This window comes from Mirounga angustirostris, unplaced genomic scaffold (assembly GCF_029215605.1).
Source record: "Mirounga angustirostris isolate CCGP_5_RB_7025 unplaced genomic scaffold, mMirAng1.0.hap1 SCAF_5, whole genome shotgun sequence".
Classification (NCBI taxonomy): Eukaryota; Metazoa; Chordata; class Mammalia; order Carnivora; family Phocidae; genus Mirounga; species Mirounga angustirostris.
The window spans coordinates 45173266-45198071 of NW_026991713.1; the positions used below are offsets into that span (position 1 = coordinate 45173266).

The 24806-nt window shown below is 36.4% G+C and overlaps 1 protein-coding gene and 1 non-coding gene across 12 annotated transcripts in view; one reads left to right on the forward strand and one right to left on the reverse strand.

The window, feature by feature from the left end:
• The window catches only part of TBC1D15 (TBC1 domain family member 15), a 91759-nt gene that overhangs the window by 40042 nt on the left and 26911 nt on the right, over positions 1–24806 (reverse strand). For 8 of the 11 annotated variants that reach the window (XM_064590872.1, XM_064590871.1, XM_064590878.1 and 5 more), the window contains exons 2-6: positions 20851–20949; positions 20252–20326; positions 15741–15879; positions 10110–10320; positions 1232–1334 (exon numbers count right to left, since the gene is read on the reverse strand). In XM_064590872.1, coding sequence (XP_064446942.1) covers positions 1232–1334; positions 10110–10320; positions 15741–15879; positions 20252–20326; positions 20851–20949 — 627 coding nt within the window. Of the gene's footprint in view, positions 1–1231; positions 1335–10109; positions 10321–15740; positions 15880–17268; positions 17409–20251; positions 20327–20850; positions 20950–24806 lie in introns of all 11 variants that reach the window. The other 3 variants (XM_064590880.1, XM_064590873.1, XM_064590876.1) reach the window with 3 other exon arrangements.
• Positions 11088–11190, forward strand: LOC123845103 (U6 spliceosomal RNA). The gene has a single exon (XR_006790947.1). It is a non-coding gene; the product is annotated as a U6 spliceosomal RNA (small nuclear RNA).

Here is a 24806-nt window from a genome sequence, read left to right on the forward strand (position 1 = left end):
GTGTTCTAAGATTATTTTAAAATTTTATTTTTTTTCTGGGAAGAAGAATTTATATTTTCTAAGCCATTCTTTTCATTTGGTTAAAACAGAATATTACACGGCAAGGTAATGCTACTGATTGAATTGCAGATAAACAAATGATTTGCAGGCTTTATTCAATCTGCATACATCACAAATATATGCAGTGCTTACTTTCCACTGATGAATGGCCCACAACAGCTTTCTTCTGTCTAGCAGTCCTGCCTTTATAAAAAAAATATTTCTTCAAGTGTTCAGAACCACACTAGTCTAACAGAAAATATTCGATAGCTAAGCTTTAAAGCTCACCATATTTAAATATCAGCTGACATTTTAATCTAATTATATAATTAATAAATCATGCCAATGAGTGTAATTTGTTCTGGATGGTGCTACCCTGGAAAACAACAAAAGGTTTTCTATTGCTAGGGTTACTTCCAAATCCCAAACTGCCTACTTATTCATATTTAGCAAAAACAGTTACTTTTTTTAAAGGTCTTTTAATGATTATTTTCACAATAAAAACTGCTGCCTAATTTTCTACTTTAATCAGTATCTAGCTATCTTGTCCTCCTTCCTCAAAAGTTCCCCTTTTATCTTGTTATCTTCAGAACCAAGAAGAGGATACTTGGGACAGAGTAAGCACCCAAACATTTGTTGAGTGAATAAGTGAATCAATAAACAACCATTTCATTACTTTATGTAAAAATTTGAGTGAAAAATAAGTTAACTTAATTTCTGCCTGTGTTAAGTGCATATTTTTAGCCAAATTGTAAGAATATACTCAAATATTTTAGGGGGAATTAGATTATCATGCCCCAAATGAACCTACTTAAAATGGAAAATAAAAATTCAAACCATATTTTTTACTAAGTTTATCATTAATGAATTCAAAGTGGCTTACCCAGTGACCTTGCAACTAATCAGTAAAAGCTATGATAATAAAAATCTACTAATGTCCAATTTCAGTATTACAATAAAGGGAAACATTGCTTTAAGAGGAACTAAGAACCAAGGAAGCTTCTGAGTCTTACAAATAATATGAAATATATTATTTCTAAAAAATTACAGAAATTACAGTTCCATAAACTTTACACACAGAGACACTTGCCTTGTTCTGTATAATCTCTGAGAAAGTGAGAGAGAGGTAGGAGGTGTATGAAATAATGGTGTCAGATTAACAGATAAATACAAAATAGATTAAGAAACATACTTGTATTAAACCATATGCAGGTTCATCAAGAAGATTTTCAAAAGACTGTGAAAGACTCTTATTCTGACAATTCACAAGAAGTGTTCTTTTATCCTGTGGAGATCTGTAATAAAAGAAGGGATCAGTAGAAAATAACTAGCACACTACATCAATTACTACCTGAATGATTACTAATGCCTAGTTACTTTTCCTTAACAACAGTAACAACAACGAAAATCCCAAAACTCAAATGTCCAGTTCTAGAACTGCTTCCCATTAATACAATATTAGCAAGTACTTAGTAACTATCTTAAAGGAGCTCCAAAACTACATGAAACATGAAATACTAAATTGACAAATATAAAAGGGTTGAAGTGTATTTTTATTCTAGGTAAAGCCAAGAGGACTAAATTGTAATTAACCAAGTTTTTGTTTATAATTATAGTAGAAAAACCTTACAAATGTATGTCTTTATTATCATAAAAATTAAAGAAAGTTAAAGCACACTTTGGATTCATCAGTATATATAATATGTACAATACAGGAAAACACCTATTTTTGCTTTTTTTTTTTTTTGTAGTTTTTAATTCTATTATATTATGTTAGTCACCATACAATACATCGTTAGTTTTTGATGTAGTAATCCACGATCCATTGTTTTTGTATAACACCCAGTGCTCCATGCAGTACGTGCCTTCCTTAATACCCATCACTGGGCTAACCAATCCCCCCTCCCCCCTCCCCTCTAGAACCCTGTTTGTTTCTTAGGTCCATAGTCTCTCATGGTTCATCTCTCCCTCCAATCCCCCCCCCCATTTTTCCCTTCCTTCTCCTAATGTCCTCCATGTTATTCCTTATGTTCCACAAATAAGTGAAACCATATGATAATTGACTTTCTCTGCTTGACTTATTTCACTTAGCATAATCTCCTCCAGTCCCATCCATGTTGATGTAAAAGTTGGGTATTCATCTTTTCTGATGGCTGAGTAATATTCCATTGTATATATGGACCACATCTTCTTTATCCATTCATCTGTTGAAGGGCATCTCGGCTCTTTCCACAGTTTGGCTATTATGGACATTGCTGCTATGAACATTGGGGTGCATATGGCCCTTCTTTTCACTACATCTGTGTCTTTGGGGTAAATACCCAGTAGTGCAATTGCTGGGTCATAGGGTAGCTCTATTTTTAAATTTCTGAGGAAACTCCACACTGGGAAAACACCTATTTTGAAAGAGTTTCCAACTTCATTCCACAGCTTGGTAGTATTGCAATATAAGGAATTAAAAACACAAGATAAAATAGATTATTTGTTAAAGATCATAATTATGCTAACCATAATTATAAACACACATACATGAACATATTTAACAAGGTTATATCATTAAGGTAACAGTATGTTTTTAGTTCTTGCTTATTAAGCTCTAGAAGCAAGTTTTTCTTCACATTTCTTAATAACTGCAGAATAAATGTTTTCCAAATAGACATTTAATTTCAAGTAATCAGATGAATTATCCAGTCTTTTTTCTATTCAGTAAGTTTTATAACTTAGTAAGTTCGCTATAATAAATCCACAACTTTTCTGTGTTTAAAATAAAACTTAAATGTGTTATGTTGTGGCTATCTACTTCTAGTTTATTATAAATGTTTGAGATAAGAACTTTAATAACAGTTATCTCTTCTCAGTTCTAACATAACGGGATGCAACAGCAATGCTGGAGGGGATATGAACTCCAAAGCAGATCTTATTTTTACACATTCAGAAACAACGCTTGATCTTCAGAGACAACAGTAACTTAATAAGCCCCTTGGCTTTTTAAAAGGAGATGAGGTTGAGTCATTTGAGGTAAGAAAAACATAATGACTTTTAAAACGTTCAATTTTCATTAAATGTCATTTTTCTGAACACTTACTGGGGTTATGCTTAATATGAAGACTTATATGGTCCCACAAGGCATTTTTAATAAGTCTTTTAAATATAGCACCAGAAAAAGTAACTAATAGCAATATACACTTTCCTAGCACAGTACAGCTGGCACTGTGGTTATTATTTTATTTCTAACAAATTAAGTCAAATTATTTATTTAAAATCCAAATAAAGGGGCGCCTGGGTGGCTCAGTCATTAAGCATCTGCCAGGTCATGGTCCCAGGGTCCTGGGATTGAGCCCCTGCTCAGCGGAAGGCGTGCTTCTCCCTCTCCCACTCCTCCCGCCCCGCCTTGTGTTCCCTCTCTTGTTGTATCTCTCTCTGTCAAATAAACAAACAAAATCTTAATAAATAAATAAATAAATAAATAAAATCCAAATAAAAATTGGTCATCAAAGTCAAAACACTGGTTATGCATGTGATAAATCAAAGAACACAAATTTTATAAATTTGTAACCTTTAGCTATGTGGGCTCAGATAATTATTATGGCTCCAGATTTAAAACTGTAGTCAATAAACTAGTAATGGGAAGAAGAAACGACTGCCCAACCAATAAGCAACCACGGATATTCTTTTAAGAAGAAAGGATTTAGGGGCTCCTGGGTGGCTCAGTCGATTAAGTGTCCGACTTCAGCTCAGGTCATGATCTCAGGGTCCTGGGATCAAGCCCCATGTTGGGCTCCACGCTCAGTGGGAGTCTGCTTGTCCTTCTCCCCCTTTCCTTCTGTCCCTCCCCCTGCTCATGCTCTCTGTCTCTCAAATAAATGAAAAATATCTTTTCAAAAATAAAAAATAGAAAGGATTTCACTTTTTATATCCAATGCTCTGTGATGAGGGGCTGGGGAAAGCTCTAGGAGAAAGAGAGATATAAGGGCGCCTGGGTGGCTCAGTTGGTTGGGCGACTGCCTTCGGCTCAGGTCATGATCCTGGAGTCCCGGGATCGAGTCCCGCATCGGGCTCCCTGCTCGGCAGGGAGTCTGCTTCTCCCTCTGACCCTCCCCCCTCTCATGTACTCGCTCTCTCTCATTCTCTCTCTCTCAAATAAATAAATAAAATCTTTAAAAAAAAAAAAAAGAAAGAAAGAGAGATATAAGAAATTTAAGACTTGGGGCGCCTGGGTGGCTCAGTTGTTAAGCATCTGCCTTCGGCTCAGGTCATGATCCAAGGGTCCAGGGATCGAGCCCCACATCGGGCTCCCTGCTCTGCCGGAAGCCTGCTTCTCCCTCTCCCACTCCTCCTCCTTGTGTTCCCTCTCTCGCTGTGTCTCTGTCAAATAAATAAAGTCCTTAAAAAAAGAAATTTAAGACTTAGTTGCCCTTAGCTAAGGAAATCAACAAAAACATTTTTAAAAGGTATATGAGTCAAAGGACAAGTTGTGTATTTCTAGGTAATTGCAGAGCTCATCAAAAGGAGGGTTGGAATTCCAGAATGTTGTTACATTTCCACCTGCCAGGTTATCACAATGACTTAATTTGGAAAGACAAAATATTATGGATTTATATGTATATATTCTGGAAATATAATGGATTTTGGAAGTTGATCTCTTATGACAACATTATTCAAGACTTTCAAAGCAGCAAGACAGAACTTCTAATGATGTTTACATCAGCAATTCTATTAGAGCCTACTAAAGGGCTTAAAGAAAACCATTGTCTAATATCACAACTATACAAGTGTATCTACTGAATATTCAGAAGTATTTCCCAGGCTTTTGAGTGAGCCTCTCCCAAAGACCTCAGAATAAATTCAGAAATGATAACAGTTGAAGAATGTTCTGTGTGCTGAGATGTTGTGGTAACTATTTTCCATTGCTACTGAGAAGGACCAATATGGAAAGCTAAAGAAATAAAAATATCACTGCAAAGGCTGTATCAATCAAAAAAGGTTGATAAAATAAAAAAGTACAGAATATTCACAATAAAACTATATATATAATATATTCTTATTTTAATCATATAACTCAAAGGGAATAAATGAGGTTTTGTAACCTAATCTTATAAATGGTGTTATATGATAATATGAAATATCTTACTGCTTATTTATATATTAATGTAAAAATGGCCCAATATACAAAATAATTTTAATGGAACCTTTATATCACAACCTTCATTCATATCCTAGCAACCAACCTGGTTCCAGAAAGGTGACATAAATGTATTTGTGATTCATTCTTTACCCAAGTATCATGTTTTAAATGGTGATAAATCAAAGAACACTAACAAACATGAACGAAAAGGACAATTTGTTTTTCCCAGAAGATAAGAAAACCATTTGAGAAATAACAAGTCTCAAGAAGCTAGCCTATTTTGCACTGCCTGATCCAGCTGGTGAGAATGAAAGACGGAACTGTGTATGCACAGCTGGCCCAGCCTCATTCTCACTCTTATAAGGCTGCACATCCCCAGGGCATTCATGATTTCTGTTCATCTGTATGGTAAGGCCTTTAATTCGTTAGGGCAGTATTAGGAAGAGAAGATGGCCACAAACACAAGCCACATCATTCAATTTAAGTTACTCAGAGAAAAAAGAGAATGTGGTCTGACTCTCTCTGTTGGTTCTGAATTGAAAAGAAGACAAGAAGGGTGACGCTGGCATAGACTGCCTGGCACCCCAGTGAGGCTGCAGAAACCACGGTTTTCTGAACTATTCTTCTTCCTTCTAGTCTCTACAACAATCTCTGACCACAGGAACTGACTCTGGAAACATCATTTTGCTTAAGGTAACTGCTCTGGGGACAGGAAATGAGATTGCCATGGCTGACATCTAGTAGACTGAAAAACCAAGAATATTTGGGAATTTTCATTTCTTTGGAGTTCAAATTAATTGAGAATTCCATTTATTTAGATCATAACTAATGAAATAAGGAACAAGGATCTTTACTATCTCCCTAAGAATCTGATAGAGATGGCTTATACAAATATGGAATTTCTTTAATGTCAGTGACAGTTTATTTGGAGTATCCATATTCTATCACTTAGGCTCAACATATAATCTCTAGTAAGCTCTATTGTGCAATATAACTGGGTATAATTTATGATGGTAAAGAGAACAGGAAGTGTTTATTTTCATCTTAGGGTACAGAGGGGCCTTGGAGATAAAAAATCTGATGTATTATTCTTACATATTTCAGACCATCTAGGGGGCAAACAGTAAATTAGCCCCCAATATCACAGAAGAATACACAGCGGAGAAGTGGCTGGTATTAGCAGTAGTTTTTGAAGGACTCACTTTAGGCTATCTCTCCCTACCACTACCTCCCCCTCTCCTCCCCCCCAGAATGGCCACATCCCTCGTTGACCATAAATTGAAAGATAAAGCCCAAAAGGAAGAGAGAAAAGAACAAAGTATAGGGAGGGAGGTTAGTACCTCTGTTAGGTTCTTCTCTTTGACCAGGTCATTAAAGGTTGTGATTAATCACTGATGCTCATATCACGTCCCATTTTATCCTCCCCTTAATTTCATTCTCTCTCAGAGCTTCAATTACTACTGACACACAAAAGACTTAAAAAATATCCTATTATATGCTGTGACAGTGCTACATATCTCTTATCTGGAGTACTTATTACAGCTAAAATGCTACCTTTATTTGTATAAAATGTTTGTTTTTCCCACAACAGTACAAACTTCATGAAGGCAGGGCCCGTATCTTTTCTGATTATTGCTTTTTCCAGCAAGTTAGCACAGAGTGTCTAGGACATAAGTGGTCCTCAAAAATAAACTTGTTGAATGAAAAATTAAAAAAAAAAAAAATATATATATATATATATGGAAGAACACCATTCCCATGGCTTCGTGTTTTCAAATGGAGAAGACGCACTTCTATTAAACTCTCCTTCACTAGGACGTATCTGATTACTGAGATCAGGAAAGAGTAAGGTGCATGCTTGGCATAAATAACCCCTTTCAGGCTCGCTCGCTTGCTCACTCGCTCTCTCTCTCGAATTTGCCTACCAACCCATAGAAGGGGCTTTCTTGTCTGCTTTCATTCACATCATAAATAGTCTGTCCTCGGGGCGCCTGGGTGGCTCAGATGGTTAAGCGTCTGCCTTCGGCTCAGGTCATGATCCCAGGGTTCTGGGATCGAGTCCCACATCGGGCTCCCGGCTCGGCGGAGAGCCTGCTTCTCCCTCTGACCCTCTCCTCTCTCATGCTGTTTCTCTCTCGCTCAGTGTCTAAAAAATAAATAAAATCTTTAAAAAAATAAAAATAAAAATAAATAAATAAATAGTCTGTCCTCAATAGGAAGACCTGTAGTTGTTCAAAAATTATAACTGGGTGACTTCAAAACTACTTTGGGGTGAATTATTATGATGTTGCACATCTAAGCCTCACTAATAATGATATTTTTACCATCATAATTCCTATATTCACTCCTTACTTTGTTGCCTCTTCTGTATTTGTAAAGAGGTTTCATTTACAATGCTCATTAAAACATCACCAACACACATTCAAGGTACACATACTCTTATAAGCACACCTAAGTGACTGTTGAGTCTATCCTTGAACCCACCCAAGACAGAAAACTCTCTAACCCCTGAGCTACAACCCTTTTCTTCTAATTGCTTTTTGGAGCCAAACAAAACAAATCTATGCTATATTTCTTATAACAACTCTTTCAAAATTATTTGTAGAACTAGTTAAGTACTATGCCATTTATTCATTCAACTGAAATTTATTGTACAAATATTATGTGCCAGGCATTGTGGCTAGGAACTTAAGTGAAAATGTAAACAAAACAGATGCAATCTCTGCTTTTGTGTGCATACATTCTAGAGTAGAATATTAAAAAAGTAAAGAGATAACATTATTCTATTAAGAGTTATAAAGAAAGCAAACAAGGGAAAGAGACAATGAAAAAGAATGGGGGTGGGAACCTACATTACTTGGGAGAGGGGGCATCCAGAAAAGCCACTCTGAGGAAGTGACATTAAACTGAGACGTTAGGATCAGAAAGGGAGAAGAATATTCCAGGCAAAAGAAACAGCATACATATAGGACTCTAACTCAAGAGTGTGGGGCATTTCAGGAACTGAAAGAAAACTATATGGCTAGAATATAAAAGAGAATGGCATGAGATGAGGCTTAAGAGATAAAAAGAGTTAATAAGGCCATGCAGGACTTCAATGACCATAGTAAGTTTGGATTTTATTTAATGTTGCACCAAAACTCCTCTTCAAGTTAAATCCCTATACCCTTCTAATGCTTTTCATGATACCACTCTGATCCCTCTCATTACACTGGTCATCTTTTCTATGTAGTATAGTCTAGCACATTTAAAATGCAATGTTTAACACCAACCCTAGTTCTCCAAAGTAAAGACCAGTAAAGGGTAGAGAGGAACTACCAACTTCATCCTAAATACTATGCTTTAATCAGTGGTCTCAAATTGAACGAACTCTTTTCTGACAGTTACTTCACAACACTGACAGATACAGAACTTGCTATGATACTAAAACCCCCAAGCCTTTAACACCTGCTACTCAACAGCCAAAACTTTTGCTCTAATCATGCCCCTCCCGAAGTCTTCTTAAACCCCCACCCACACCCCCGGGAGGTAACCTATTCAAAGCTTCCCACTTCAAGATCCAAAACCCACATACTGCCAACGAGGCCTAACTTTCTTATGGATACTGATACTGATTTATGCCTAGTGCCAGCCAGAGATGGTCAACATGGTAGGAAGGAGAATTTCGTATCAGAAAACACAGCCAAAATTTTCCAACTTTTGGATCACTACTAGATTTATACAACCTAAATTCAGGTATTATGTTACTCTATTATAAAGTGACATTATTAACAAGGTTAACACTCATCCCTACAGTTCCCCAAGCTAAAATCTCAACTTCTCCCTTCTTCTCACCTCCACATACCCACCCAATCACAAAATCAAACCCTAAATATTTTTCTCCAATACTCTCTCTTTCCTGTCACTCTCCTAATTCATGCCACTATAATCTCATCTACTTGAATGGAACAAACAGCTAAAATGATTTACAAGATGCTCATGCTCTGGCGTTTACTCAGCGCTCTGGCCTCATCTTTAAATTTGGTACCCTCTGTCCCCCAGTATGCAGACCTGTGATATTCAACTACTCTGTTCTGTGATTACATCATGTTTTACATCCTTCCATCTAAAACATTTCTCCCTCAAATATGTCCTTCTCTTTCATGCTAATGTTCACTCATTTGTCAAGCTTAACACACATACTACTTCCTCCAGAAAGTCTTCCCTGAACCCTAACCAACCCCTAGTCTGAATGAGGGACCCTTCTTCCCTTCCTGGGATCTCTCAAAGCACCTTGTACTTCATTTTAGTTCTTGAGTTTTATTGCCATTTACTGGTTGGCATCCTTCACAAGACTATAAACTCTCAGATACCCAGGAATAGCCTGTTGTGTTCACTACTTAACTATCAAGCAACTAGCACAGTGCTCAGAACTTTGATACCCAAAATATATTTGTAGGGAGTGAAAGCAAGTAAGAGTATGTGTGTTCAAATGCACATAGGTGAATAAATATAAGACACCAGATTTTTGGAACGTGAGAAAGCCCTGTCTTCCACACCTATAATAATTTTATAAAGGCCTTAGATTTGCTGGATTTAAATATGCAACAGTACAAATAAAATTCTATCTTTAACAGACAATATGTAATAAAAGGTTAATTACATAAATATATAATCCATAAGTTATTGATGTATCATCATTCATTTAAATGTGTATAAAAAATATTGGACCACTCTTTTCTTTAGAACAGCAATAAGGTGATAAGTTGCAGATCCAAAGTACTAAAATGGCAAAATTTTATTCAATCATTCATCCAAAGCAGTCAATATCCCAGAAAGAACAAAGTTCCTTTTGTGCCCTCATCTGCACAGAGGTCACTAATGCCCAATGACAAGTAAAAACTGTTTGCCTTGGGACCAATACAATAATCCAGTTTCAATAAGTAGAAAATAATTTGATACTTACTCACACAATACCACATATTTTTCAAGAGAGTCAATCAGTAGTTTGCTATCTCCTTGATGAAAGTGCAGAGCAGGGAGAACGACGTCATCCTTTAGACAGAATACCAAATAGGACCAGCCCATACCCTCTCTGTTTTGCTTGATTGATTTCAGGTCTGTCAAACTGAACAGGAATGACCATTTGCTTTTCCCATTTCTATGACTTGGAGCATCTTAAAAACAAGAAAGTGGGGCAAAATATTTTTGTTCACCTTTTTAAAAGGTACTGATAGCGCTCTTCATGACTGCCTAACAGATACTTGTTGAACCTAGGGAATGACTATAGCATTCATATTACTATGGTTTCTACCTGTATTAGAAATGGCAACATACATTTTCTTAAAAGAATAGTTTTGAAAATAATCATCTTATTGCATACAGAGGGAAAAAATATTATCCCTATTTCAAATAAAAGCTTGCCCAAAAATGACTATGGCTTTGGAAGCAGGCAGGATGGATTCAAATTACAGCATCACCATCTTACTAAATGAATGATCTAGGGCAAATAACTGAATCTCTCTGAGCCTTGGTTTCTTCATCTGTAAAAATGGAGATAATTATACTTACCTCCCAATGTTATTCTAAGAATTAAAAGAGCTAATACTTGTCACCTAACTAGTATAGTGCCAATTATATAGCAAATACTCAAAAAATGTTATTCTTTTCCACTGCCCACTCCCCACCCCCGCCAAATACGAATGGCATGATGCTCTTGGAGAGTCATTAAAAGTAAAACAAAAAACCTTTACTTCCTCACTTCCTTTTGCAATTATTTTTACTAGACTACACTGAGTGAAGGTAAATAACACTGGTATAAAAAAATAACATTGGAGTAAATATACCAACAGACATTTTATTTACAAAAACCCAAAGAGCAGTGAGGAGTTGCGGATGAAAATATAACTTAAGTTGTGAGAGTGCTTCAAAGAGAATGAATACAGTGCTTGCTTGAGCAACACATACACAAAATTGGAACAATACAGAGATTAGCCTGGCTCCTGTGCAAGGGTGACACGCGCATTCGTGAAGAGGTCTGTGTTTTTTTAAGAACAGAATGAATACATTCAATCTTCCTACTAAATCCATCTACTAAAGTAAGACCTCAGTTCAACCCAAACTATAGTAACATAAAATAAAGTATTTTCTGAGGTTGTGGGCTATTTATGGAAGCTTAAAAATCCTAGGCTTGTGAACAATATCATACCTGATAACAAGCAGCATAAAAAACATATGAATAAAAATGTAAAGAACAAAGGGAAAAATATTACTTTCCCACTACTACTTATAATTTCTATCAAAAAATGCCATTTTGACCTGTTTTAACTTGGACATAAGCATGTCATGTCTGTGAAATTTTAAAAATCCATTTCTCTAATGTTATTTCCTAAGAAGTGTTGCACTATCCTGTTATTCAAGATCTTAGTTCCATTCCACACTATCAACTCCACAAACTAAACTGCATAGAAGATATGTGCTTATAGAACTTGATCAAAGAGTAGATCAGTGTTGACCTGCATATATGTCACCTTCCTATATAGTCAGGAACACCATAGCTCCATCAGCTCCAACAAGGATCTCCTAAATTGACACAAAGAAATCTACAGCTTACAGAACCTCTACCTACCAGGAATACAGGCACCATCACTATTTCATGGACACTTAAGTATCATTTGAAAGAAGTCCAGAAAGGCTAAAAAGTAATTTATCTCCACAGTGACCTGCCTAGGTTCCACACCAGTTCAGATGGTGAACTCATATCTAAGGCTGATACTAGATTAAGTGCCATGTGCCAACTTGACTACCATACATCATATTTCACTAGAATTTATATCATAGAGCTCATAACACCACTACAAGCTAATATCAAAATGAAAACAATTCTAGAATTTCAGTGTCTCCCTGAATCATTTACATGTTAATGTATTTAGGACTACTAGATTATTTGCAAAGACCAAAAATATTTTCAAAGCAACGAAAAACCAGATATACAGTTTTTAAAATTAAGTTCTTAAATTACATAGAAAGACTTAATCTAAATTAATGCATGAAAATCATATGGAGAATATAAATACATGCAAGCTATATGAATTTTCAGGAGTTTGTGCATATTCAAAAGTAAAATTTTTACACAGATTTTCCCATGTTAATGGAAGAAACACATCACATATGGAATAGAAAATGCCTTACACATTTCCTCACTTGAAGCTCTGATAAACAATGAAAGAAACATTACAAGTCAATTCTGGAAGCCCCTTTACTTGAATATAGTAAGCTTCATGAGAACAAGAACTTTATTTTGTTCATAATTATATCCCCAATGCCTAGAAGGGTAAATAACACATAGTAGGTACTCAAAGATGCATTGAATAAATGAATAACCTAGTACCAAGTCAACATAAAAGAAACCTGCGATTTAGTCTACTACCAATAGCTAACCAGAAATAGAAAGGGTTACACAGAGGAAACCTAATGAATCCAAGAGTTAACTCAGAATTTCCTTTTCTCTCTTGAAGAAAGGTAAATAAAACTAACTAGTTCTGGGATGCCTAGGTGGCTCAGTCGGTTGAGCATCTGCCTTTGGCTCAGGTTATAATCCCAAGGTCCTGGGATCAAGCCCCACATCAGGCTCCCTGCTTAGCAGGAAGTCTGCTTCTCCCTCATTCTCCCTCTGTGCCCACACGCTCTCTCACTCTCTCTCTCAAATAAATTAATAAAAATCTTTAAAAAAAAACAACACATTAGTTTTGATGAATGATGTTACCAAATACACGTAAGAAGTATCCCCAACACAATGACATGGGAAAACTAACCATAATAGCATAAGTGTAAAACTAAAACAGTTCAGTAAGTCCCTATATGTCTTGAATAGAATTAACACTGAGGACATGACATTTTATTTGGATGGGTGTACAGAACATGATGAGAGTCTGTTGTTCTGGTAAGAAACATTTTCAAAACATTTGATCTGCTATATAAAAACAAAGACTTCATAATAGAAACTCTTAAAAAGTATAAGGAAAGTTAAGTCTTTGATAGTCAATTTTTTAGGTTTTGTCCCAATTTCCTTTGTCGAACAAAAAAGTAAAAAGTAGGGGCGCCTGGGTGGCTCAGTCATTAAGCGTCTGCCTTCGGCTCAGGTCATGATCCCAGGGTCCTGGGATCGAGCCCCACATCAGGCTCCCTGCTCAGCGGAAAGCCTGCTTCTCCCTCTCCCACTGCCCCCTGGCTTGTGTTCCCTCTCTCACTCTCGCTCTGTCAAAAAAAAAAAAAAAAAGTAAAAGGTATAAAATGTGAAAACTATAAAATGAATAAAATTAGAAAAAAATACTTTTTAAACATATAAAAATGTTTCATAATGGCATAAATTTGAGTTTTGAAACATCAAGCTTAGAAAGTGTCCCCTTTAGGAAGAATTTTTGATGAAATATAATTGGATGAGACAGTCTAGGAGAAGGGATGGGATGGGATGCAATCGAATGCACTACACTTGGGCGCCTGGGTGGCTCAGTTGGTTAAGCGACTGCCTTTGGCTCAGGTCATGATCCTGGAGTTCCAGGATCGAGTCGCGCATCGGGCTCCCTGCTCGGCGAGAAGCCTGCTTCTCCCTCTGACCCTCTTCCCTCTCGTACCCTCTGTCTCTCATTCTCTCTCTCAAATAAATAAATAAAATCTTTAAAAAAAAAAAAAAGAATGCACTACACTTCATAACTCCTGTTCCGTCAAATATGTGTACGTGTATGCATATTGGGCCATACTATATTCAGTATTGTTTTCTACTGCTATACACATTCATAAAATTTTTTAAATACAGAGAAAAAAAGAAAATGTCTCCTTAACTTTCAATAATTGCTAAATAAAGGCTTTTTATAAGTCACAGTTCATGGCCAAGTCATATAAGCAGTATTTACATCTATGGTTTTTTGCTAAACTACACAGCTACACACAGGTTCTCAGTTCTGTACATTAAAATCAACAGGACAGCATTTAAAAAATACAAATGCCCAGTTTCCATCCCCAGAGTCTGATTTAATTCATTGGGATGAAACACAGGCATTAGTATTTTTTAAAAAGCCTAACCTAACCAGGTTATTTCAATGTGCAGCCAAAGTTGAAAACCACTAATCTAAAAAGACGTTTATTGTCAGATTATGCTCTTCTCATACACGTAATGCTTCTCTTTTATGAAATTCTGAAAACTCATTCCTTTGTTCTTTCCTATAGCCTGTCATTTTCATTTTCAAGGATTCAATGATATTAGGCAACAACAAACAAAAAAAAGCACAATTCACAAAACTTAATCCTGAAGATCTAATCTAGAGCAGTTAAAAACCACTTCACATGCCAAATACATTAAAACCCAGTGGTCTTACCTTAATACTTTGTATTATTCTGGTAAGAACCTTCCCTTTCAATAGAAAAAGAATCCCAAAAAGGAAAAACAAACAAACAAAAAACAACACATCAGCATGAGCTGATTTTAATTCACCAAAAGCTTATGAATTACTATTAACTTCTTAATTGCCACTGTTTCCAAGAAATGATACAGTACAAAATGTAACTACTGTATATGAGAATGATTCCCCAGGACATATATGAAAATCAGATTCACTGGGTAACAACGCTATATAAATGTAGCATTACATATTCCAGCCAATTGTGGCCAGCTTTTCTGAATCTGGGAAATGTGGATAAATCATAAACTCAGACTAAAATGAGTAAGACATTAAATGTCTTTTTAGTTATAAAACACAAATTAATCAATAAGGAAAAAACATTTTAACTCTGTACAAGTATTTATTATTTTTAAAAGAATCACAAATCGGGCGCCTGGGTGGCTCAGTTGGTTAAGCGACTGCCTTCAGCTCAGGTCATGATCCTGGAGTCCCTGGATCGAGTCCCGCATCGGGCTCCCTGCTCGGCAGGGAGTCTGCTTCGTCCTCTGACCCTATCCCCTCTCATGTGTTCTCTCTCTCTCTCATTCTCTCTCTCTCAAATAAATAAAATCTTTAAAAAAAAAAAAAAAAGAATCACAAATCATATTTGGTGTAGTATATGTGTTCTATCAGGCTGTTAGCTTGGCTCTTTTTTGTTATCTACATGTAGATAATCATCACACAGAAACACAGATTTAAATATATACATGTAGTATATAAAGGAGAACAGTCACTGAACATATATTGTAATGAGCTGTGAAGATCTCAGTAAGCACTGAAATTAGAACAGTATGGTTTAGTGGTATACTCCATCTCCCCCTAGTGCTTTAGGACGAAACAACATGCTGTTTTTGTTTTTTTTTTAATGCTAGAAAAATGTGCATGAGAGACATCTAAAGCAATTTTTTAAAGTGCTTCTATTTTCTGCCATGAATAACTACAAAACAGAACACGTATTTTTAAAACCTTGTTTTTTTATAAAGTCACAACCAACAAAACAAAAAGAGAGATGAAGAGGGACTATAACTAAAATATGAGTTCTATGTATTAAAGCACCAAATCATTCTTGCGACAGAGAAACACTAAAGAATTTCTTTGCACTTTTATTTTTATTATATTGTAGCAAATCAGTTTAAGATTTCAAAAGATTTAATTCATACCTCCATTGGTATGTGGCTTCTTTTTAGACGGAACTGTATTGACCATGTCCCACTCTGCTTCATAATTGTTCAGATGTTCCGATCCCCGATGACCTCTTTCCTTTGGGGCCTGCGTCCACTCTACAACTGAACTGGAGTCCTAAAAAAAGTATAACATATGAAATATTTAGGGACTAAAATTAGAATTTAATTTCAATTAACAATATATTCTCAACTTCTACATAAATTAAGTTTGGAGATTGTGACAGACATTACTGGTGGGAAAACCAACCACTATTTCCTATCCTTTTCTTTCTTGCCTATCTTTACCTGCCACCCACCCCATCCCCGCCCCCACTTCTCCACCCACCCCTCCATACCCCCCCTCCACAAAAGAAAGAAAAAAAGAAAAGCCTGCCCAGATTCCCTTGCAGTTAGTGTTGTCAATGAAATAAAAGCAGAGGTCAACTACAGGGCTTTTGGAAATGCTTTTGCTTTCCTAATAGAAAAGCCTCATCCCTTTTCCCCTTTCTCCTGCTTTGAATGTAGCTATGATGCCTAAAAATATGGCAGCCATGTTATGACTGTAAGAGAAAAAACAGGAGAATCACTCCAAACCTGTAGATTTGTAGTTATTTGAGGAAAATAACCAATGGTGGCTATTTTATTTAAGCCACCACTGGTTGCATATTTCTCAGTCAAAATTAGCTAAGAGCTACAAATAACGTATCTACATGTATAATTCTAAAGAACTTAAATATTTTAAAAGAGAATAAAACCGGGGCGCCTGGGTGGCTCAGTCGTTAAGCATCTGCCTTCAGCTCAGGTCATGATCTCAGGGTCCTGGGATCGAGCCCCGCATCGGGCTCCCTGCTCGGCGGGAAGCCCGCTTCTCCCTCTCCCACTTCCCCCTGCTTGTGTTCCCTCTATCGCTGTGTCTTTCTCTGTCAAATAAATAAATAAAACCTTAAAAAAAAATAAAAAATAAAAAATAAAAGAGAATAAAACCAAATGTCTAAAATTCCATATTAATAATTTAAATCAAAATATTTAATTCCTATACTATAAAAAGTAGCACACCTAAGTTAAAGATAAGCAAGACTGAGTGAAAGTGTTTTCAAAATATATGGCAGACAAAAGAAAAACATCCAGAATACAAAAACAACACCTACCAAATTATTTAGAAACTGGCAAATATCAAAACAGAAAAACAAGCAAATGGTATGCACAAGCAAGTCAAAGAAGAAATATGAAGCAACAAACACCTAGGAAGATGTCCAACTTCAGAAACAATCAAAGAAAAGTAAGTTAAGGGGCACCTGGGTGGCTTAGTTGGTTGTGTCTGACTCTTGGTTTCGGCTCAGATCAGGATCTCAGGATCCTGAGATCGAGCCCCACATTGGGCTCACACTCAGCATGGAGTCTGCTCAAGATTCTCTCTCTCCTTCTCCCTCTCCTTCCTCCTCTGCCAAACCCCCTGCACATGCATGCTCTCTTTCTCTCAAATAAAATCTTCAAAAAAAAAAAAAAAAAAAAAAAGGAGGCATGCCTGTGTGGCTCAGTTGGTTAAGCATCTGCCTTCGGCTCAGGTGGTGAACCCAGAGTCCTGGGATCGAGCCCCGCGACAGGCTCTCTGCTTCTCCTTTTCCCTCTGCCCCTCCCCCGCTCGTTCTCGCTCTCAAATAAAATCTTCAAAAAAAGAAAAAGAAGAAGAAAAGCAAGTTAAGATGAATTTCAATTTTTTGACCCATTCAAGTAAAAAATAAAATACGAAAGACAGCGTAAAGACCTAGTATCTCACACTGCTGATGACAGTGCTAATTACTACTGACTCCAAAAGGTCAATACAGCCATTATTTATTAAAATTCAAACTATGGGGGCGCCTGGGTGGCTCAGTCAGTTAAGCATCTGCCTTCAGCTCAGGTCATGATCCCGGAGTCCTGGGATCAAGCCTGCGTCGGGCTCCCTGCTCAGCGGGAAGCCTGCTTCTCCCTCTGCCTGCCACTCCCCCTGCTTGTGCTATCTCTCTCTCTCTCTCTGTCAAATAAATAAATAAAATCTTAAAAAAAAAATTCAAGCTATACATGTGTGTCATTACAATAACTCTCTTTATATCATCCACTCCAGAGAAATACTTACACATGTACACAAAGAGGCATATGTAAGAATTTTCATTGCAACACTGTAAAAATGAAAAACTGAAAATATCTTAATACCCATCAGTGAAGGAATGAATAAACAAACTAGGGGGTAGCCAAGGAAATACTAAGCCATAGTTTAAAAACTGATATATTTTAATATTTATTTACTCTTAAATAATAGTAAATTAAACAAAGAAGCTGCAAAACAATGTTTGCAGTATAACTACAGGCAGCATATGCAATTAGAAACAGAGAAAAAAACTAGGTCTAGATAGATCGATAATAAAATATGAACAGATTAAAGTCTGGAAAGATACACACTAGACAGGGACAGATGACAAGATTCTAGTCAAGCAAGACTTCAATTTCTATTGTTTCTATTATTTGAGTATTTTTACAAGAATGTATTCATATATTGCTACTGTAATTCTTTTTAAAAAGGGAAAAAGGAAAATTTGTAGGAACAGGAAGATATTATAAAGGCACAAGAAAAATTAAGAAATAGAAACAGACTGAAAAATAGAGAGGAAAACTGAATGAATGAAATCAATGAGGAGAGCTAAGCAGCATCTATAGAGCCCCACCAGCACAAAGGCTTGGAACTGGTTGATCAAGTACTTCTGGAAATTAGGATAGAGGTCAAGCTAAAAAGAAGAGTACTAACAAAAGTCCAGAAGGCTGAAGGGTTATTCATCAGAGAAAATAAAACAGATTATTTCTGGATTAGGAGAAACCAAGCACACTGAGCACAGGGATAACACATTGAAAACAAGAATTAATTAAAAGTTCATCTACAGGGGCGCCTGGGTGGCTCAGTCGGTTAAGCATCTGCCTTTGGTCGGGTCATGATCTCAGGGTCCTGGGACTGAGTCCCGCATCAGGCTCCTTGCTCAGCGGGGAGCCTGCTTCTCCCTCTGCCTGCAGCTCCCCCTGCTTGTGCTCTCTCTCTGACAAATAAATACATAAAATCTTTTAAAAATAAATAGATGATAGAAAGATAGATAGACAGATATTTTGAGAAGAAATGCAGAGAACTGAGCCTGAGTTTCAGGGTGAATTAGAGATAAAACAGAAATCTCTACCTTCCACAGTGAGTCAACACACGATACAAATGGCAAATACATAGTTATCATATAACCCAACAATCCCACTCTTAGGTTTTTAAGAGAAAAATATATATCCACACAGAAACTTGTGTATGAATGTTCATGTCAGCATTATTTATATTAACCTAAAAAATGAAAACAACACAAATATCCATCAACTAATGAATAAACAAAATGTGGTACAGTAGTTCCCCCACCCCTGACCCCATATCCACGGTTTCTCTCTTTCACAGTGTGTTACCCAAAGTCTGTTACCCGCAGTCAACAATGGTCCATCCAGAAACAGATGATCCACCTTCTGACAGTACGTACATACAATTAGTAGCCTAACACTACTTCACAATGCCTACGTCATTCACCTGCCTAATTTATAAATTAAGCTTTATCATAGGTATGTATAGGGAAAAACATAATATGTATAGGGTTCAATAGTATCTGTGTTTTCAGGCATCCATTGGGGGTCTTAGAATGTATCCCCCATGCATAAGGGGAGACTACTGTATTTCCATAAATGCAATGTTGTTCAGCAGGCAGGCAAGAAAGAAAGCAAGAGAGAGAGAGAGAAAGAGAAAGAGAAAGAAAGAAAAGAAAAAGGAGAAAGAAAAAGAAAAAGAACAAACAAACTGAGAGGTGTTACAACATGGATAAACCCTAAAAACAACAGGCTAAGAGAAAGAAGCCAGTCATGAAAGATTACATATTGTATGATTCCATTTATATGAAATGTCCACAATAGGCAAATTCTCAGAAATAAAAAGTGGTTGCAAGAGGCTGAAGTTAAGTGGGAATGAGGGGTGTACTACTAAAAGGCAGAGTTTCTCTTTTAGGAGTAATGAAAATGTTCTAAAATTAGATATTGGTGATGGTTACACAACTCAATATACTAACACCACTGAATTTATACACTTTAAAGGAGTAAATTTTATGGCATATGAATTATAGCTCAAAGAAGTTGTTTTAAAAATGGCATTCCTTGGGCGCCTGGGTGGCTCAGTTGGTTAAGCGACTGCCTTCGGCTCAGGTCATGATCCTGGAGTCCCGGGATCAAGTCCCGCGTCGGGCTCCCTGCTCGGCAGGGAGTCTGCTTCTCCCTCTGACCCTCCCCCCTCTCATGTGCTCTCTCTCATTCTCTCTCTCTCAAATAAATAAATAAAATCTTAAAAAAAAAAAAATGGCATTCCTTACAGTGGAATGAATAAATGAATAAATGAATGATGAATGAACAACAAAAACAAAAAAATAAAAATGGCATTCCTTTAGCCACACCCTTTCTTTCTTAAGTACCTTTCCAGCATAGAGAATACTAGAAGAATCTAAAGCATCATCCAATGGTCTCCAGTCCACTATTACTTCAGCATCCTAGAGAAAGAAATTATGGACTATATTTACTAGTCAGCAATATCTTACATTCTTAGTTACCTATTTTTAATTCCCTGAACGCAAAATGAAAATTTTAAACCCTTAAATATTAGCATTTTAAATATGCAATATCACAAGTAAACCACTATTTGACAATAAATGTTATGTACATTTTTAAATTCTGCTTATTTTTCATGACAAAAATTTGTAATACTGAAACTTTTACATAAGTTTTTAATATTCCATGCCATTTTACGGGCTTATCTAAAGTATTATTTTCCTGGGGTGCCTGGCTGGCTCAGTTAGTGGAGTATGGGACTCTTGGTATCAGGCTTGTAAGTTCGAGGCCCATACTGAGTGTAGAGATTACATATTTTTCAACATCATTTTCATATTAAATTTATAACCACTGTTCAATTACGTAATTTCACCTTACACATGAAATTCAAACTTACTGATAATGCCCCAAAGATAAACCACTGCCATAAACAATTATTAAATAAAATCACTTACTAAAAACATACCTTTTCTAACACACGTAATATTCCTGAAATCAAGCTGTCTTGGTCATTGGTCTTTCCACAAGATGAGTGAATATAGACCCCTTCCTGTTCATATATAATCTGGAACAACAAAAAAAGAATCACACCATTATTATTCAGTAAGATTTCGACATTTGTTAAAAAAAATTATGGGAGCGCCTGGGTGGCTCAGTTGGTTAAGCGACTGCCTTGGGCTCAGGTCATGATCCTGGAGTCCCTGGATCGAGTCTCGCATCGGGCTCCCTGCTCGGCAGGGAGCCTGCTTCTCCCTCTGACCCTCCCCCCTCTCATGTACTCTCTCTCTCTCATTCTATCTCAAATAAATAAAATCTTTAAAAAAAAAAAATTATGTATTTTCATATAATGCCTGAACCACATTTCTGACTATTTCATATATAAACGTATTATTTTAAAAATACCACTCAGGCTTAAGAGCACTTCAAATTAAGATAAACTGGAAGGTAGTCTGCTCTATGGAAGTTTGCTGGTTTAGTGATAATCACAATCTTGATCTTCTCCATAAACAAAGATGTCACAGTAATTGCTAATGTGTCTCAAGTGAATTCCACTTAAAATACATTTTTAACAAACGTTAAGCAAAATATTGGATTCAAACTGAGAAAGGCCATGAAAACATTCAAGAATAAGAACAGATGAAATACAGTACATGTTTTACTGTAAGATCATTTCAGTGTGTTTTTGTAGCACAGTGGCATAGAAATTCAGGGAGTAACATGGGAATTTTAAGGAGTAATGATGAGGACTTCTAGGAACGATTAAAGTAGTTCATGCACACAAATATTTACTGAGTGCTTCTATATGTAAAAGCATGCAAAAGACTATAGTTATGTAGATATGATTAAGACATGGTCCTGAACAATATCCTGTGGGAATATAAGGGAGACTGAAGCTAATTCCTGAGTAAACTGAACCATGTAAAGTTAAGTCTTGTCTTCTATTAGCAGAATATTATAAATTTAAGATTCCATTCCTGGGACCCATTTCCCAAACAATTACATTTTTTTTCATTATGAAAATAAGAGAAATAAAATAATCACTTTGAGACCTAAGTACTTTTCACATACAGAAGTTTGGAATAGAGTGTAAGTTTCTATTTATGTAGACCTCTTTTTTTTTTTTTAACTCCAGTATAATTAACATAGTTATATCAGTTTTAGGTGTACAACATAGTGATTCAACAATTCTATACATTACTCCGTGCTCATCATAAGTGTACTTTTTTCTTTTTTAATTTAAATTCAATTAATTAACATATGATGTATTATTTGTTTCAGGGGTACAGGTCTGTGATTCATCAGTCTTACATAATACCCAGTGCTCACTACAACACATACCCTCTCTTAACCGTCTTCCCGTGTTTCACCCATCCCCCACCATCGGCTCTCTGGTACCCACCAGTTTGTTCTCTATATTTAAGAGCCTTGTTTTTTGTCTCTTTTTCTTTGTTCATTTGTTTTGTTTCTTAAATTCCACATATAAGTGATATCATATGGTGTCTTTCTCTAACTGGCTTATTTCACTTAGCATTACACCCTCTAGATCCATCCATGTTGTTGCAAATGCCAAAACTTCATCTTTTTATAGCTGAGTAATATTGCATTGTGTGTGTGGGAGGGTGTATATATCACATCTTTTTTTTTTTTTAAGATTTTTTTATTTATTTGACAGAGAGAGATAGAGAGCACAAGCAGGGGGAGCAGCAGAGGGAGAGGGAGAAGCAGGCTCTCCGCTGAGCAGGGAGCCCAACGCGTGGCTCGATCCCAGGACCCTAGGATCATGACCTGAGCCGAAGGCAGACACTTAACCACTGAGCCACCCTGGTGCCCCCACAACTTCTTTACCCATTCATCTATCAATGGATACTTGGGATGCTTCCATATTTTGGCTATTGTAAATAATGCTGCTATAAACATAGGGATGCATGTATCCCTTTGAATTAGTGTTTTCATATTCTTTGGGTAAATACCCAGTAGTGGAATTACTGAATCTTATGGTAATTCTATTAATGTTTTGAGGAATCTCCATACTGTTTTCTACAGTGGCTGCACCAGTGTGCACTCCCACCAACAGTGCACAAGGGATTCCTTTTTCTCCATATCCTCGCCAACACTTGTTGTTTCTTGTGTTGTTGATTTTAGCCATTCTGACAGGCGTGAGATAGTATCTCATTGTGATTTTGATTTGCATTTCCCTGATACATGATGATGAGCATCTTTTCATGTGTCTCCTGGCCATGTGTATGTCTTCTTTGGAGAAATGTCTATTTGTGTCTTCTGCCCATTTAATTGGATTATTTGGTTTCTTTGGTGTTGAGCTGCATAAGTTCTTTATTTATTTTGGATACTAAGCCTTTATCAGATATGTCATTTGCAAATATCTTCTCCCATTCCATAGGCTGGCTTTAAGTTTTACTGATTGTTCCCTTTGCTGTGCAGAAGCTTTTTATCTTGAGGTAGTCCCAACAGTTTATTTTTGCTTTTGTTTTCCTTGCCTGAGGAGACATATCTAGAAAAATGTTTTTACAAATGATGTCTAAGAAATTACTACTATGCTTTCTTCTAGGATTTATATGGTTTCAGGTCTCATATTTAGATCTTTAAACCATTTTGGTTTTATTTTTGTGTAGATTATAAGAAAATGTGTCCAGTTTCATTCTTTTACATGTAGCTGTTCAGTTTTCCCAACACCACCTGTTGAAGACACTGCCTTTTTCCCAATGCATATTCTTGCCTCCTCTGGTGAAGCTTAATTGACATGGGTTTATTTCTGGGCTTTCTGTTCTGTTCCACCCATCTGTGTGTCTATTTTTGTGCTAGTGCCATACTGTTTTGATTACAACAGCTTTGCAGTATATCTTGAAATCTGAGACTGTGATATCTCCAATTTTGTTCTTTTTCAAGACTTCTTTGGCTAATCGGGGTCTTTTGCAATTCCATACAAATTTTAGGATTATTTATTTTAGTTCTATGAAAAATGCTGTTGGTATTTTGATAGGAATTGCATTAAATCTGTAGACTGCTTTGAGTAGTATGGACATTTTATATTTACCATCTCACTATTCAGAATACCATGGGGACCAGCATGCAAGACAAGCACCTTCACAACCCATCACCATCACACCCTAGTTATGAATGTAAATGGGTATGCATCTTCCTGTTTTTAACTAACATTTATGGAATACTTATGCACCAGGAACTCCACATGTTATAGCTTAATCCCCCTAACCCTAGACCACAGGCTCTATAACTGTATCCTACTACATCATTAGAATGGAAAGCCCATTTGTGTTAATGAGAAAACTGAAAAAGATATTAAATAACTTGCCTAAGATCGTTGATGCAAATGGTAAGGGATGGTTAAGGAGCAGTGTGGAGATTAAAATCCAGGCAGTCGGATCCCAGAGAACTGTGCTCTTAGCTACTGTGTTATAAAGTACATTACTTTTACTGTTATTCCCATGTTACATTAGTCACTTGTGATATGAAGTTATATGTCAGGAAAAGAGTCCTTCTAGTAATCAAGATCACCAGAGAAATTCTGATCTCAAAAACCCAAGATGGCCTTCACTGAAATAGTGGTTAAGCACCGGACCAGCATTAAGCAGAAGGCAAAGACTGGGGACAGCATGAGTTGGGGAGCAGTAGAAGACAATTCTATACTGTTTCCATAAAGATAAAAACTTTTAAAGTACACAGATTTATTCACACATATGCATAAAGATATGCTTAAAACTATTCACAGCACTATTATTTATAACATCAGGTGGGGTGAGGGAGGGAGAAAAAAAGGAAAGGGAAGTTATGAATCTAGATACCCACACAGGGGAAATGATCAAATACCTCCTGGGATAGTCATTCTATGGGGAATACTATTCAGGAATTAAGAAAGGATATGATAGATTAAATGAACAAACAAAC